This window comes from Hyla sarda, chromosome 1 (genome assembly GCF_029499605.1).
Source record: "Hyla sarda isolate aHylSar1 chromosome 1, aHylSar1.hap1, whole genome shotgun sequence".
Classification (NCBI taxonomy): Eukaryota; Metazoa; Chordata; class Amphibia; order Anura; family Hylidae; genus Hyla; species Hyla sarda.
Window position 1 is genome coordinate 377,634,360 of NC_079189.1, and position 16,222 is coordinate 377,650,581.

A 16,222-nucleotide genomic window follows, 5' to 3' on the forward strand; every position below is an offset into this window, starting at 1 on the left:
CATGTTTAATATCTCGGCAGTCCAATACATAAATCACCTGGGTGGTACAACTTCAAAAGACCTTGCGGAAATTGCCAAAGATTTCTGGCATTTTTGTCTAGACAGACATATTACGTTGAAAGCAGAATACCTACCTGGCATATCCAACTCAATCGCAGATTGGAATTCTCGTTTTCTAATAGACTCCAGCGATTGGAAACTTCTCCCTTCCATTTTTCTGGAAATCAACCATTTATGAGGTCCTTGTCATCTAGACATGTTCGCTTCTCGACTGAACTGTCAAATCCCTCAGTTTTTCAGTTGGAGACCAGATCCGGAGGCTCTAGGCATAGATGCATTCCTCCAACATTGGCCACAGGAAATTCTTTACTCGTTTCCTCCCTTCAACCTAATCCCTCGAGTCCTCCTTCAAACTTCTATCCGGAAATCTACTATGGTTTTAATTGTTCCTTGGTGGCCAACCCAATCGTGGTTTCCCCAATTACTTCAACTTCTAACAGATTATCCACGAATCCTACCATCCATTCCGAATATCCTTCAAGATCCCTTAGGCAACTTTCATCCTCTAGTATTATCAGATCAACTAATCTTATTAGCTTGCCTCATTTCCGGCATACCAGAACATCATCTTCACTTTCGAGCACAACTAGAGAATTACTCTCAGACGCTTGGGCTCCAGGAACCAGATCTGCTTACAGATCAGCCTGGTAAATTTGGATTCATTGGTGCTCTCAATGGGGTTTGGATCCCATGCAAACCTCTCTTTCAGACATCTTGAATTTTCTTTCAGACTCCTTTGATGCTGGTAAAGCCTATAGAACTATCAATCTTTACCGATCTGCCATTTCAGCTAACCATCCTCTTATTGACTCTATCCCCATTGGACGTCATCCTCTGGTATGTAAACTTCTAAAAGGTATACGCTATAGACGCCCTCCTTTACCTAAGTACAATTCTACTTGGGATGTGAATATTCTCTTGAATCTTTTTCTTTCCTGGGAGGACAACGATTCATTACCTCTTAAACTACTTTCTTTTGAACTTACAGTTCTTTTATGTCTTATTTTCATCAAACGGATATCGGATGTTAGAGCCCTTGATGTTTCTAGAAGACAATATTCTCCAGAGGGAGTTGTATTTACGGTCTATCGCCGTACCAAAACTAATTTACATTCCGTCTTCTATCCTTCTTTCCCTCATCAACACAAACTATGTGTAGTTCGTTGCTTACGGGCATATGAATCTAGAACGGAATCTCTTCGATCCCCACCATCTTCACAACTTCTTATTTCCTTCTGTAAACCCCATAAACCGGTCTCTTCCACCACTTTGGCCAGATGGGTTAAATTGACTATGACTATGGCTGGCATCGATACCTCTACCTTTGGAGCCCACTCTACTAGAGGGGCCATAGCAACTAAATTATTTCAATCAGGTGCTTCCCTTTCTGACATCATCAAAGTGGCTAATTGGTCCTCTGACTCTACATTCAAAACATTCTATTTCAGACCAGATTCACATGTTTCTATGACATTGTTATAATAGATTTATTGTTATATAAGATTTACATATTTAGCTTTAAACTAGCATGATAGGAGCGTCTTGTATTTACATAAAATTGAAGATTTTCCTATCCTTGGTGAAGGAAAATATAGATTTTATTAAAGACAAGACGCGAGTATCATCCCTCCCAATGAACCCATCCCTTTCACTTCTTAATATTTTGTATTCACAGCCACTTAAGAAGATACTTAGCGGAATTTCCATATTCCTGATGAAAAGTTCCTCAATTACTGGATGTGCATCATATTTATCTACGTTTGAAAACATTACCTTCTAAATTCACACCTTCCTGCGGATACCGAACTTATTGGAGATACTCTTCAGGTTCCAGCTGTCTTACCACGATCCTAACTTTGAATAGACTGTTCATCTTCGCTCAAAAGAAGAAGGAAGATATTAGATTAACTGTCACTATTATATCTGTTACTGTGCATTGATTGGTTAATACCTGTAGCATGTTTGGCTACACCATACCTGTGCCTACTAAGTTTTTTCTTGTATTTTGTTCATAATATGCTTTTGCTGCTGATCAGTAAATGAAGATCTAAAAGCATGATACTCGCGTCTTGTCTTTAATAAAATCTATATTTTCCTTCACCAAGGATAGGAAAATCTTCAATTGTCTCCTGCAGGTCTGGCAGAGACCAAAATCAGGAAATGCAGATGGAACCTGAGCTAAGCACAGCATTCGCTATCTGTCCTGTCAATCATGCAGGCGAGAACGAGTGCTGTGTGCGGCAGGTCTGCTCCGATCTCTCCCCTCTCTGTGTTACACGTGCAGAGATTAAGGGAACAAGAAGCAGCCTGCTGTCATTGGCTGTCTCTTCTATGCTGCACTCCCTAGTGTGAACACAGCATAGAAGAGAGGGCAAAAGTTCTCCCCGGCAGAGTTCAGATGACGTCACGTCTACCATGGAAATGCCAACTTCAGCACTCTGGAGCTCACATACAGTTAGCTGAAGAGACAGGGGAAAATAAGGTTAAAAAGCGGCGAAATAATAACCAGTACTCTTTAACTGTGACCTAATCAGAATATGTTTCTTCAAGAAATATAGTCTGTTTCCTATCACTGAAAAGTTTCTAACCCATTTACACTTATTCTCCCCTAATCCCAGCATCCTTTTCTATGTACCAAACTTTTATGTTGCACAGTATCAAATGCATTAGAAAAGTCTATTGATGTCATTAAAATCAGGAAAAGTCTCATTATTGGGAAATACCAGGAGGGAATTTAGACTAAAAAGAAAGATGTGTAAATTGCCTATATTCATATGTATTTGTTAATACCTCTTAAAGGGAACCTGTTATCAGCTGATGGCAACACATTACATAGTGTAAAATCAGCTTGCTCATCAGCTTTCTCATCAACGGTTCCCGTTTACGGTTCTGTATTAAAAAAAAAAAAACATATACAACTATAAAGAAAACCATATACATTGACCTCCAATACAAAAACGTACACAATAAGAGGTATCCAGTTTTATACGTTTTTGTACTTGTGCGGTTTTGTGCGTTTTTTTTGCTGTGCGCAAAACTGCAGTCCACTATGGTTTTGTGTCCGGTTGTGTCCTGTATTTTTGTTTACAAAGGGTTTTGTGTCCTTTATAAAAACCGTATACAGTTTTTATAACAATCTAGTCAATGGAAGCCGTTTTGAGAATACGATTGCGTACAGTTTTGTCAGGTCTTCAGGGATAAGTTTTCTAAAACAAAAACTGATTCAAAACAGTATGGCAAAATCGTGATGTGAATGTTGCATTAGTTGAATTCGGGCTTAACTAGAAAACAGTGAGAACACATGCTCTGCAGCTTCTGTCACACACATGAAGAGATTGCAAAAGATTGAGCCTTAGGTGTAACTAAAGTCATGCACAGCTCATACAAGTAGAACACAACATGTTTAGTGCTGTCTAGAATCAATATCCAAGCCTAATCTGCCCAGTGTCCTGCTGTAAGCACATAACCATCTTCAGCTCAAGGAGATCAAGACATAAGAGGTAGCATTTGAGAGAAGTATTATGAGGCCCAATTACAACACAGAACCGAGTTTCGCTTGACTCTGGTCCTGGTCCAGTTGCATTCCAAAAGTCAGGGAGTTCCTCCTGGATACATTAAAGAAGACATGTCACAGCATGGTCCATAATGAAGTGAGTGGAGAGGGATTCTACAGGCATTTTGCCATGGTACATACTTTGTGAGGTTCCTTGTCAGCTTGCTTAGTTAAATGAGGCCCGAGATCCCATCGTAAGTCAGTCCACATCCTTAAAGGGGTTCTCCACTGGAAAACATATTTTTTTTAAATCAACTGGTGTCAGAAAGTTAAAGGGGTATTTCATGAAAAAACTTTTTTTTATATATCAACTGGCTCCAGAAAGTTAAACAGATTTGTAAATTACTTCTATTAAAAAATCTTAATCCTTTCAATAATTATCAACTGCTGAAGTTGAGTTGTTGTTTTCTGTCTGGCAACAGTGTGCAGTTCCCGAGACAAGCATAGATGTCAGCAGAGAGCAGAGTAGAAGAGGTTTGCTATGGGGATTTGCTTTTAAACTGGGCGGTTCCCGAGACACGTGTCATCAGAGAGCACTTAGACAGAAAAAAACAGCTCAACTTCAGCAGCTCATAAGTACTGAAAGGATTAAGATTTTTTAATAGAAGTAATTTACAAATCTGTTTAACTTTCTGGAGCCAGTTGATATATAAAAAAAAGTTTTTTCCTGGATAACCCCTTTAAACAGATTTGTAAATTACTTCTATAAAAAAAATCTTAATCCTTCCAGTTCTTATCAGCTGCTGTTATGATCCACAGGAAGTTATTTTCTTTTTGAATTTCCTTTCTGTCTGACCACAGTGCTCTCTACTGACACCTCTGTCTATTTTAGGAACTGTCCAGAGTAGGAGCAAATCCCCATAGAAAACTTCTCCTGCTCTGGACAGTTCCTAAAATGGACAGAAGTGTCAGTAGAGAGCACTGTGGTCAGACACAAAGGAAAATCAAAAAGAAAAGAATTTCCTGTGGATCATAACAGCAGCTGATAAGTACTGGAAGGATTAAGATTTTTAATAGAAGTCATTTACAATTCTGTTTTAACTTTCTGGCACCAGTTAATTTAAAAAAAAAATGTTTTCCAGTGGAGTACCCCTTTAAGGAACACTCTAGAGTCCAGGTACAGTACGGGAGTAGACATTTACAAGAAAGTCAAGTAGAACTACAAATACAAGAATAGCACTCAAGTAAAAGATCTCCCAAAGCTACAAGTCCGTGTATTACGCACAATCATAGAAGGACAGTGACAAATGACCTAATACTGCTTTTCCTGAGTTTAACATGGTATTCTATAGAACAGTTCAAGATCTAAACACCATTTCCAAGTATTTGCATTGTACTGGCCTGCCTCAAGATAAAGTTTATAGTTGTTTTCCAAATCCCTGGCTACTGAAGGCCTTTTCCTGGGCTTCCATTGAAAAGGACATTGTAGACAGAGGGACATAGGGTTGCACCACTCAAGCCATGTGACACATCAGGGACTATCACTTTCAACCTTTTTACTGGCGTGACATATAAGTCTCCCCTGGGGCGTAACAACTTTATATTAAGTCGCCATAGCATAGGCATAGTCCCCAGGCATAGGAGATGCAGTGTGTCCAAGCAGCTCACATTACATAGTGAGGGCTGAGGAGAAAAAACATGTACCGTATTTTTCGCTGTATAAGACGCACTTTTTCTTCCCCAAAACTGGGGGGGGGGGAAAGTTGGTGCGTCTTATACGGCAAATACACACCTATCGGGTCGGTCCCCGCGGCTAATACAGGACATCACCAATTGCGGTGATGCCCTGTATTAACCCTTCAGACACGGCGATCAAAGCTGACCGCCGCATCTGAAGCGAAAGTGACAGTAACCCGGCTGCTCAGTCGGGCTGTTCGGGACCGCAGCGTCCCGAACAGCTTACAGGACACCGGGAGGGACCTTACCTGCCTCCTCGACGTCTGCTCCATGCCGGGATCCCTTGCATGGCCGGAGCTCTCCTTCGACGTCATCACGTCGTCGCGCACGCCGTCCCGTCATCCAATAGGAGCGGCGTGTGGAGCGACGTGATGACGGCGACGGAGAGCGTGGATCCCGGGGAAGAAGACGTCCGGAGCATCGGGGACACCTCGGGGACGTGGCGACAGCGATGGAGCGACATCCAGGGCAGCGGTGACGAGTCCAGAGTGGCGGGGACACGTGAGTACTACCTCCTATCCAGTGGTCTTCAACCTGCGGACCTCCATATGTTGCAAAACTACAACTCCCAGCATGCCCGGACAGCCGTTGGCTGTCCGGGCATGTTGGGAGTTGTAGTTTTGCGACATCTGGAGGTCCGCAGGTTGAAGATCACTGTTGGGTGCAGAATCTTTTTTTTCTAGATTTTGCACCTTTAAAATTGGGTGCGTCTTATATGCCGGTGTGTCCTATAGGGCGAAAAATACGGTAAGCAAGGGAGAGGATACATAAGGGATACATTAGGCTTTTCAGAATTGTACTAAGCCCCTTTGGGTACAAAAATAAAACCTTTTCAACACAACCCACTCCTTAAAAATACTATTTTATTATATCTTATATTCAAAATATTTTAAAAAGTAATCATTGGTGCAACTGATTTAAATTACAGGCACCAAATGACAACTAAATTATTAATTTATTGTAGGCATTGTCTATAGTGTAGATTTAATGTGTCACTTTATTTGCACACTGTTATTATTCCTAAAGCCAGTATAGCGCCCTTATGTGCCTTACTTCCCAAATGATATGTTTTGCTGATGACTTTACAGTATGGTGGCATTACTGGCCAGTTGTCTCAGTGTAGAGTTGTTATCCATTATTCCCTGGAATAAGCATACCTTTTTTATGCCAATAGTCTTACTCTTTTCAGTGCTGAGATATAAGCCTTTGTGTTAATATGTAAATAAGGCTCAGTGCCCAGGGGCCGTTCCCCAGCAAGGCAAGGACCCAGGTATAGCCAACCCATCTCCTCTTTTTAACTACCTCTGTGCCTGCTTACACACACCTAAAATGCCTTGGCATGACAGAGGGCACAGAAGCAGTAAATAAGATTGAGATTGACTGACTAACCTTGGACTCAAGCTAGGAAACGCCCCCTGAGAATTTGAGCCTCTTTTTCATATTAGGTAAAAAGCTTATACCTCAGTGTTGGAAAGAACGAAAGAATGAAGATAAAAATCAAATCCACAAAATCATAACAACTAGCCCTTTCTACTATGGTCTTATTAACACCCCTGTTTTCTGCTGACAGGTCCTGTTTAAACATTGATGACCTATTATAAGAATAGAATATCATTGTTTGCCACCCCGAAAAACTATTTAAGGGTAGGGGCACACATAGCATATTTTAAGTTCTGCAAAATCCGCTGCACAGTGGGAAACACGCTGCCTATTTTCCTACTCAGCGGAAGCCCTGTGAGTGCAGTGAGGTTTGGAGGTAGGTCATAGTCACATCGGCACGCTCAGTCCGCCTCCAAACTTTACTGTGGGTAGCTCTGTGTGTCTGCTCGTAGCAGAATAGGCATCGTATTTCCAGCTGTGCCGCAGATTTTGAGCGGCGTGAAATATGCTGCATATACGCTAGGTGTGACCCCACCCTAAACAAAAATTCTTATGAATTGTACACTATAACTATTAAGTGCATTTTGAACAGATCATAAATATGACACCCACCGATTGCTGTGGCTGATGGCTTCTTCCAGTCCATCAAAGTGTTGCTCAGCCAGCTTCAGCTGAATGAATATCTTTCTCTGTCTCTGGGCTCTTGAAGTTTTAAATGGGTGACTGCCGCTATACCTCTTCTTTTTATACTTGCATAGGACTTTGCTGTTTGTTTGTGCTGCACCCCAATACACTGCTACATACCCTCTACTCCCCCTAATACCTTGCACCTACTCTGCACTTTATATAGGTTTTGTCTGCTTTCTGTCCTACCCTAGTAGTGCTCCCTGCTTCCCTTGCTGCGTCAGACTTCTGGGGAACTATACATGTGTGTCAGATTTAAAAGGGTACTGCAGCGAAAAGTATCTTATCCCCTATCCACAGGATAGGGGATAAGTGTCAGACTGAGGATGGGGGGGTTGTATGGTCCGACTGCTGGGACCCCCATATCCTGAACGGGCCCTGGCACATGCTGGTGTTGGCACGTGCTCTATTCATTCTCTATGGGGGTGCCAAAGAGACCCGAGTGCTGTACTCGAGCATCTCCGGTGCTCCCATAATAATTAATAAGGGATAGGTTACTAGAATAGGGGATGTTATTTTTCACTGCAGTACCCCTTTAATACAGATTATAAAAAGTGTCATGCCATACTACATGGGTATTCTGATTAAGCAACATTACTTCTTAATGACGATACCATACCTCAAGATACCAAACAACAGAACACCAACCACCAAAAGGCTCATAAAGACTGGCTCATAAGCCCTGTTTGTGCAGCCATACAAGTTCTGTTGTATGCATTGGCCCTCAAGGTGAATGTTATTATGCACTATATCACTACCATGATTTTACAGAATACATGGGGTATATATAGCATTATATATATATATATATATATATATATATATAGCTTACTCCCTTTTGAACACAAGCTCCTGTAAAATATGTGCATTACGGTCGTAATAAAACTAATAATCTAGATCTGTAGGCTGCCTGGGAGTATTCTTTTCTAAATAAGCTGGAATTACAAAGTCCTCCCTGGGTGGATTGGATGCCGAAAACTGGCTAAGCGTGTAGGCCGCAGGGAACATTGTACTGCTGAATCAAACATTGTTCTGCTAACCTTACAGCAATGTCAAGAGTTCAATAAAATATTAAAGTATTTTTTATCATTATAATATCCACTGCAGAGTGTGCTCATCTCTAGCATGGAAGCATAATCCATCTTATTTATAGAACAGGTATGAGGGAAAATACACCTGATTGTTATTGAGGAAAACCTATGCCATGTACACAATATGAGCAAATTAAAGGAGAATACAGTACACAGCTGAAAATATCATATAAAAGTATAATTCACAAGTCTAATTCTTCAAGTATAACAGATCACTCACTCCCAAATAATCTGTTCTTTGTATACCTTCTGGTTAGTCTCATGGCACGCAGGGCTCCGGGCAGAGAGGCGCTCACTCTACAAATGGATCCCCAGGCGAGCAAGCACCACTTTAAAGGGGTACTCCCGTGGAAATTATTATTTTTTTTAAATCAACTGGTGCCAGAAAGTTAAACAGATTTGTAAATCACTTCTATTAAAAAATCTTAATCCTTCCAGGACTTTAGGGGCTGTATACTAAAGAGAAATCCAAAAAGAAATGCATTTCCTGTGACGTCCTGACCACAGTGCTCTCTGCTGACCTCTGCTGTCATTTTTAGGAACTGTCCAGAGCAGCATATGTTTGCTATGGGGGATTTTCTTCTTCTCTGGACAGTTCCTAAAATGGACAGCAGAGGTCAGCAGAGAGCACTGTGGTCAGGACATCACAGGAAATGCATTTTTTTTTTGTTTTCTCTTTAGTATACAGCCCCTAAAAAGTACTGGAAGGATTAAGATTTTTTAATAGAAGTGATTTACAAATCTGTTTAACTTTCTGGCACCAGTTGATTTAAAAAAAAAAGTTTTCTGAGGGAGTACCCATTTAAGCTGTGTGCACACGCACACAGTTAAAGCTTCCTCTCAGTGTGAGCTGCAGGACCTGCGGCTTCACTGAGAGGAGACCTGTGAACTCTGCCCCCGCACTATAGCAGGAGAAGAACGCAGCTAGCTTGTGCTGCTGAGGATATCCCTGCCTGCGTATAGGTGAGTAAAAGTTTAGAAATGTATTTATTTTTTTAATCATCCTGGCATCTGCTGGAGAGGGAGGTGATAAAAGGTTGTGCAGGTGAGAGGAGGTCATGATGTGGAGGAGGTGAGAGGGGGGTTGCACAGGTGAGGGGGGGGGGGTGATGATGTGGAAGAGGTGAGAGGGGGTGATGATGTGGAAGAGGTGAGAGGGGGGTGATGATGCGGAAGAGGTGAGGGGGGTGATGATGTGGAAGAGGTGAGAGGGGGGGTGATGATGTGGAGGAGGTGAGGGGGGTGATGATGTGGAAGAGGTGAGAGGGGGGGTGATGATGTGGAGGAGGTGAGGGGGGGTGATGATGTGGAGGAGGTGAGGGTGGAGGGTGATAATGTGGAGGAGGTGAGGGGGTGGTGATGATGTGGAGGAGGTGAGGGCGGTAATGATGTGGAGGAGGAGAGGGGGTGGTGATGATGTGGAGGTGAGGGGGGGTGATGATGTGGAGGAGGTGAGGGGGTGATGATGTGGAGGAGGTGAGGGGGTGGTAATGACGTGGAGGAGGTGAGGGGGGGTGATGATGTGGAGGAAATGTGGGGGGGGGTGCAGGAGAGGGGGGGTGATAATGTGGAGGAGCACTGGTTACTTCCTTACCTGGCTACCTACCCAATTACCTGCTTGGCTACTTCCCTACCTGGCACCCTACCTAGTTACATGCCTGGCTACTTCCCTACCTGGCTTCCAACCTTATTACTTTCCTGGCTACCTTACCACCTACTTAGCCTCCTGGCTACCAACCTACATAGCTACTTACCTACATAGAAACCTAATTACCTAGCTAGATACCCAGCTACCTAACTACATACATAGCTACCCCCTTACCTACCTGGATACCTACTTAGCTACCTTGCTACCTACCTATGAACCTCCATATCTACATAGCTACCTACCTACCTAATTGGCTGCCTACCAACCTAGCTGGCTACTTATATCCAAGGAAAATCGCAGCACACCAAAGTATAAAGAGCAATTCAGTGGAGTTTATTCCATTCCAAACAGTGTTACAGTGCAGGCTACGATTTGTCGCTTCTCATGCTTGACAAAGGTGAAGACAGGTCGCTGAAATGCAGCCTGCTCTGTAACACTGTTTGGAATGGAATAAACTCCACTGAATTCTGCACTTCTGGGGAGGGCACTGGAAAAATGCAGAAACTAAGATGTTTGTCCTGCAGATGCTGCAGTGATGGCTTTTGGCTGGAAGAAGTTGTCATGGTGATCTGAGCCAGATGGAGAACAGAATGAAAGAGGATGACACCGACCATAAAAGACGTGAATTGGGAGTCAGTTAATGTAACAGTATGCATATTATTGCGCAAAACGACTGGGGTCTGTATTATGTAGAAGGGGGGGGTCTGTATTATGGTGGGGTCTGATTCTGGGGTCTGTATTATGTTGGGATCTAATTTTGGGGTCTGTATTAAGGTGGGGTCTGATTCTGGGGTCTGTATTATGGTGGGGTTTGATTCTGGGGTCTGTATTATGGTGGGGTCTGTATTATGGTGGGGTCTTATTCTGGGGTCTGTATTATGGTGGTTGGTGATTCTGGGGTCTGTTTTATGTTGGGATCTGATTCTGGGGTCTGTATATGGTGGGGTCTGATTCTGGGGTCTGTATATGGTGGGGTCTGATTCTGGGGTCTGTATATGGTGGGGTCTGATTCTGGGGTCTGTATTATGGTGGGGTCTGATTATGGGTCTGTATTATGGTGGGGTCTGATTCTGGGGTCTGTATTATGGTGAGTGATGATTCTGAGGTCTGTATTATGGTGGGGACTGATTCTGGGGTCTGTATTGTGGTGGATGGTGATTCTGGGGTCTATATATGGGGGGACTGAATCTGGGGTCTGTATTATGGCGGGTGGTGTTTCGGGGGTCTGTATTGTGGTGTGGACTGATTCTGGGGTTTGTATTATACAGGTCTGAATTAAAATGGTTGTTCTCACTGTAAGGTTCTTAAGCAAAAACAATGTATTGGGACAATTCTGAAAAAAAACACCCTGTGACAAGCCACACCCACAAAAAGCCACACCCACAGAAAGCCACATCCACAACAAGCCACACCCATATTGCCAGCACACCAAGCATCTTAGAAAAAAAACTGGGCACAGCACTACCAAAAGGTTGTCTACCCCTCTCCTAGTAAATATTGTCTAGCCTGGTGATCGGCTGAAGGTATGGTTTCTATGACCGATTCAGATGTATCTGTGCTTTTTAGATTATGTTTGTGTGTGGATGATTTAAAAAAATTTACAGGAAAATATTTTAATTTGTTGGGGCTAAAACCTAACAACGATGGAGAAAAAAAGTGCAAAATCTATGAAAAAGCGCACAATTCTTAATAAGCCTCGGGCCTCCTACCAAACCACAAAAACTTCCTTGCCACTTTAATAACATCAAGAGAGAAGGACAAAATAGCAAAAAGACAAATATTCTGTGCATCAAAATGTGCAGATTTTTACTTCAGGAAACTAGCACAAAACCATTAATGAATGCCGAGACCCCAACCCCCTATGTTCTTTGAGTTACTGGACAAGAATATTAGAATGAGGGCATGGGAAAGAGGTAAGGGTAATGATCTAATATTTTAGTTGTTTGTTATTCTGCAGATATTAGTGAAGTCTAGTAATGAAGGTTCCATATTATCCCAAAATTACACTTTGAGGCTTTGTTCACACATTGTAAAATGAAAACAAAAACAAAAAAACAACAGTAAAATAGTTACATATATATATTTTTGTTTTTTTATAATGAGTTCTATCAAAGTCTATGGAAAAGCATCCAGCAGTGCACACATTGCTTTAAAAAATGGCATATAAACAAATGCTGTTTTTTATACCTACTTTACTGTTTTGTTTTTTGCTGATTTCATTTTACAATGTGTCAACATAGCCAAAAACCTATGAACGAGCTAGAAAATGACAGGGTAAGCAAACCTTGGCTTCAGCTCTCCGTGTGTGTATGAGGACCAAGCAATACTGGACTTCTCCCAATACCTCTTAGGAACAGTCACTTTTGAGGAAATATTTGTTGCTTTCTGCAGCTTTCTATCTAAAATATGTAATAATAAGTATGAATCAATTTAAAGAATAATAAGTATGTTGTATAAAATAACATTTGTTGTGTTAAATGATGATATCTCAAGGGTAACATAGCATAGAGTCTACTATTATCAATAGGAAAACACATAGTTATTAACTCCGTGGAACAATAATTCAAGAGATTCCAAATGATTACTTCACTTTATTAAATATAAAATATACTGTACAAACTGTATACATAGACAACACCTAGGACTATGTGTCAAACAAATCATATGTACAATCACAGGATGGGCACTACAACAAGATTAGACATACCAAACAATTCATAGTAAGGTTGTACAGATATGTTAAATGGTATCATATTCAACAACAAATGCTTTACCTAGAAAGGAGGACCCTTCAGTTTCAATAATGTCCTCACTTGATTCTTTAACATTTTTCTCTTTCATAGGTTGGTCACCAAAATGATACGTGTCGGGTCCTAGTGTCTTAGCTTCTCCCCAAGGTTTGGCTTGACCACTTAAGTGAGGCATGGCGCAATCCTCAGAAGACTCATCACCACTTGAAGTATCACTTGTATACTTGTATTGTATTGTATGTTTGGTCTGATTATCTTTTTCTTGACTTCGTAGTATATCCAGCTGTTTCACATAAAAGAAATACTTATCCAGCACACTCCCTTCACTATCGGAGACTACATCTGAGTTGTCCTCCCAGCACACTGTTCTTCCTAATTCTTTTGCATTCTGCTTTGACATATGGTTAGCATCAAACCTCTTTCTTTGGTTGCTCGCACTAAAAAACTCCTCTACAGCATTGTCATCTATTATCTGTGGGTTCAGTAATTCAAAATTTCTGGTATTTTTGGTAGGTTGGTCATTTGCACCCCTTAAAGCTGAACCACACTGTACACACCAGTTACTGCTGGAGCTACTGGAGAAACTGCATGTAGGGCACTCCTGATATATTTTTCTCATGTAACCCTCAGATAAACTACTGTTAGAGTCAACCCTCTGTAATGCTGGTGGCCTTCTATCTGAATATTTCCCCGACACAGAAGTACAAGCGGTGTCAGCAGATGCTGCACTCTTTTGTACTAAAAATGTTCTGTCTGTTCTTGCACCATCTTTACCTCCATTTTTTTCTAAACCTTTCTCTATCAATTCAAGGTCTTCAAGCAGAGAGTTAAGTCTTTCTGTATTAAGACCGGAATCTGGTGAACTTGAGTCCTCTTCTCGATTTATATAATTGTCCTTCATGGCCATATCTGGTTTAGTTTTTTTAGCTATAAACCTGCTATAACGCTGTTGGTAGGGCTCGGACCCATATTCTAAGATATCATTACTATCAATGCAATCTTGTTTTGTGCTGGGGAAAAAAATGTCTCCCGAATCGGCATAGCCCTTATCCTTTCCATATCTGTTTTTCACTGGTTGTGAGTATACAATGCCCGATGGTTCCAAAAAATTGTCATCATTTCTATCATGGTCACTGTGAAGGAAACTAGACACAGGTTCAGCCAAGAAAGAATCTAGTTTTGCTGATTTATGTTTTAGTTCTGGTTTATAGAAACTTGTGGGACTTTTGAGCAATTGGGACTGGCCTGCAGCAGAGTCTTTGGATTCCTCTCCCTGACAAGGGTATTTTTTCAGAGCATATTCATCAAATCCAACACTATTTAATTTTACATATTTATCGGTGACTCTAGAACCTCCAATGGATTCAAAAGAAGAATCTACATTCGACTCTCCTCCACGGCAGTTGTGAAGGAATTTTTTAGCCCAAGTCATAACATGATGAAGTTTTTCTGTTTCTGGTACAGTCGAATCTTCTAAAAGATCTTGGTCCAGATCAGTAACAAAGCTACTCCTCAAAAGACTCCGGTGAGTAGAAAGTACATCTACTTCCTCTGATTCTGGTTTTATTTGACTGGGAGGTAAATATCTTTCATCATTGACTTGTTTTAGTGTGGGCGGCAAGTTATGGTTCATGGAAGATGCTTTACCCTCATCTTCTTTGTGACATGACTGTAAAACTGGGTCCTGTGGATGATGCTGTATACTTTCAGTAATTTCCTTTGTCACCGGTGGCTGGTTATGATGTATAGAGAGGACTGGAGTCTTTGATCTTTTGGGTTGTAAACTATTAGGAATTGATCTGTTAGTTCCCCAGGATTTTTTCTCTGGTGTCGGTTTCTTTGCTCCCAGTTCTGTTGTTGGTAAGTTCTGAGGATGATGAGAAGGAATATCTATAAAGTCTTCTTTTCCTAGGTTTGCTTGCCTATCTTGAGGAGAATTTGATGCTGAAGGTTTTTCATCGTCTTTAGCTTGTAAAGCTCTTTCTCCATTTTGAAGAATATATTTTTTTTCAGAATTCATTTTTGTGGGCTCATCACAGTCTTCAGCAGTCCGATTTGAAGTTGGTGCTGAAAGGCATCTACGTGGTGAATCAGTCCTTGTGGTTTGCCGTACATTTTGTGTTTCTTTTGTCTTAGAAAAATAGCTTAGCCTTTTAGCTCGCAGAAATTTTAGATTACTAGTACGTGGAGTATCTATGGCATTATTATTAGGCATTGGGGGTGACTGAATTGATTTGTGAGGTGACAGCTCCATCTGTAAGAAAATGTAGGCAGGTAAGTGACATATGGACCATATAAAAAGTCATTTGGTGTATACATAAAATTCATTTTTACATTTCTGAAATCTATTTTTGCATTTGTAAAACAAATATATTAGGTATATCAGAGATAATCCGTATATCATAAAGATAGAAAGAGGTAGATTTAAGTAGAAAAATTTAAGTAGTACTCCATTTGGTATATTAGAATGCTGTACAGAGTTCTCATATCAAATCAGCATGCAAACATATTTTGCAGCAGTGGCAGTATGTGGGCCTGTGTGCTTTATAATGTATGGGATGATTGTAAGTCCCAGTGTGGCCCTGCCTGCAAATAAGGCAAATATGTCAAATTCATATATTTTTGGTTCGAATAAACTTAAATTTTTTTTTAACATAAAACAGGAATAAACCATTTAATAAACATTGCTAACTACATACAGCTTGATCTTAGTGCATCTGATTCACCTGCTCTTGTACCATCTCTTCATACTGAGCACTCAGCATCTATAGCCTAGAACGTTCCTTCCTTAACCGCTTAACCACCACGGATGTAAATGTACGTCCTGGTGCGATGGTACTTAGCGCACCAGGACGTACATTTACGTCCTGCACATGACCGTGAGCATCGGAGTGATGATCGGGTCATGTGCGGCAGGTCCCAGCTGCTGATAGCAGCCAGGAACCTGCCGGTAATGACCGACATCCGCGATTACGCGGATGTCTGCCATTAACCCCTCAGATGCCGTGATCAATACAGATCACGGCATCTGCGGCAGCGCGGCTACATTTTATGCTGATCTGCTTTCATGGTGTACAGAGGTTCGCTCACCTGCCTCCGCCACTTTCCCGGCTTCTTCTGTTCTGGTCTGAGATTGAGCAGACCAGAGCAGAAGATAGCCGATAACACTGATCAGTGCTATGCCCTATGCATAGCACTGAACAGTATTAGCAATCAAATGATAAAAGTGTAAAAAAAAAAAGTTTAAAAACAAGTAAAAAAATTTGAAAAATCCCCTCCCTCAATAAAAATTTAAAATGTCCCTTTTTCTCATTTTACCCCCAAAAAGTGTAAAAAATTATAATTAATAAACATATTTGGTATTGTGGCGTGCGTAAAT

General features: G+C 41.3%; 1 protein-coding gene across 5 annotated transcripts in view; it reads right to left on the reverse strand.

The window, feature by feature from the left end:
• The window catches only part of LOC130275615 (uncharacterized), a 106,129-nt gene that overhangs the window by 79,073 nt on the left and 10,834 nt on the right, over positions 1–16,222 (reverse strand). For all 5 annotated transcript variants that reach the window (XM_056523816.1, XM_056523833.1, XM_056523810.1 and 2 more), the window contains exons 2-3: positions 12,868–15,097; positions 12,378–12,492 (exon numbers count right to left, since the gene is read on the reverse strand). In XM_056523816.1, coding sequence (XP_056379791.1) covers positions 12,378–12,492; positions 12,868–15,097 — 2,345 coding nt within the window. The remainder of the gene's footprint in view (positions 1–12,377; positions 12,493–12,867; positions 15,098–16,222) is intronic.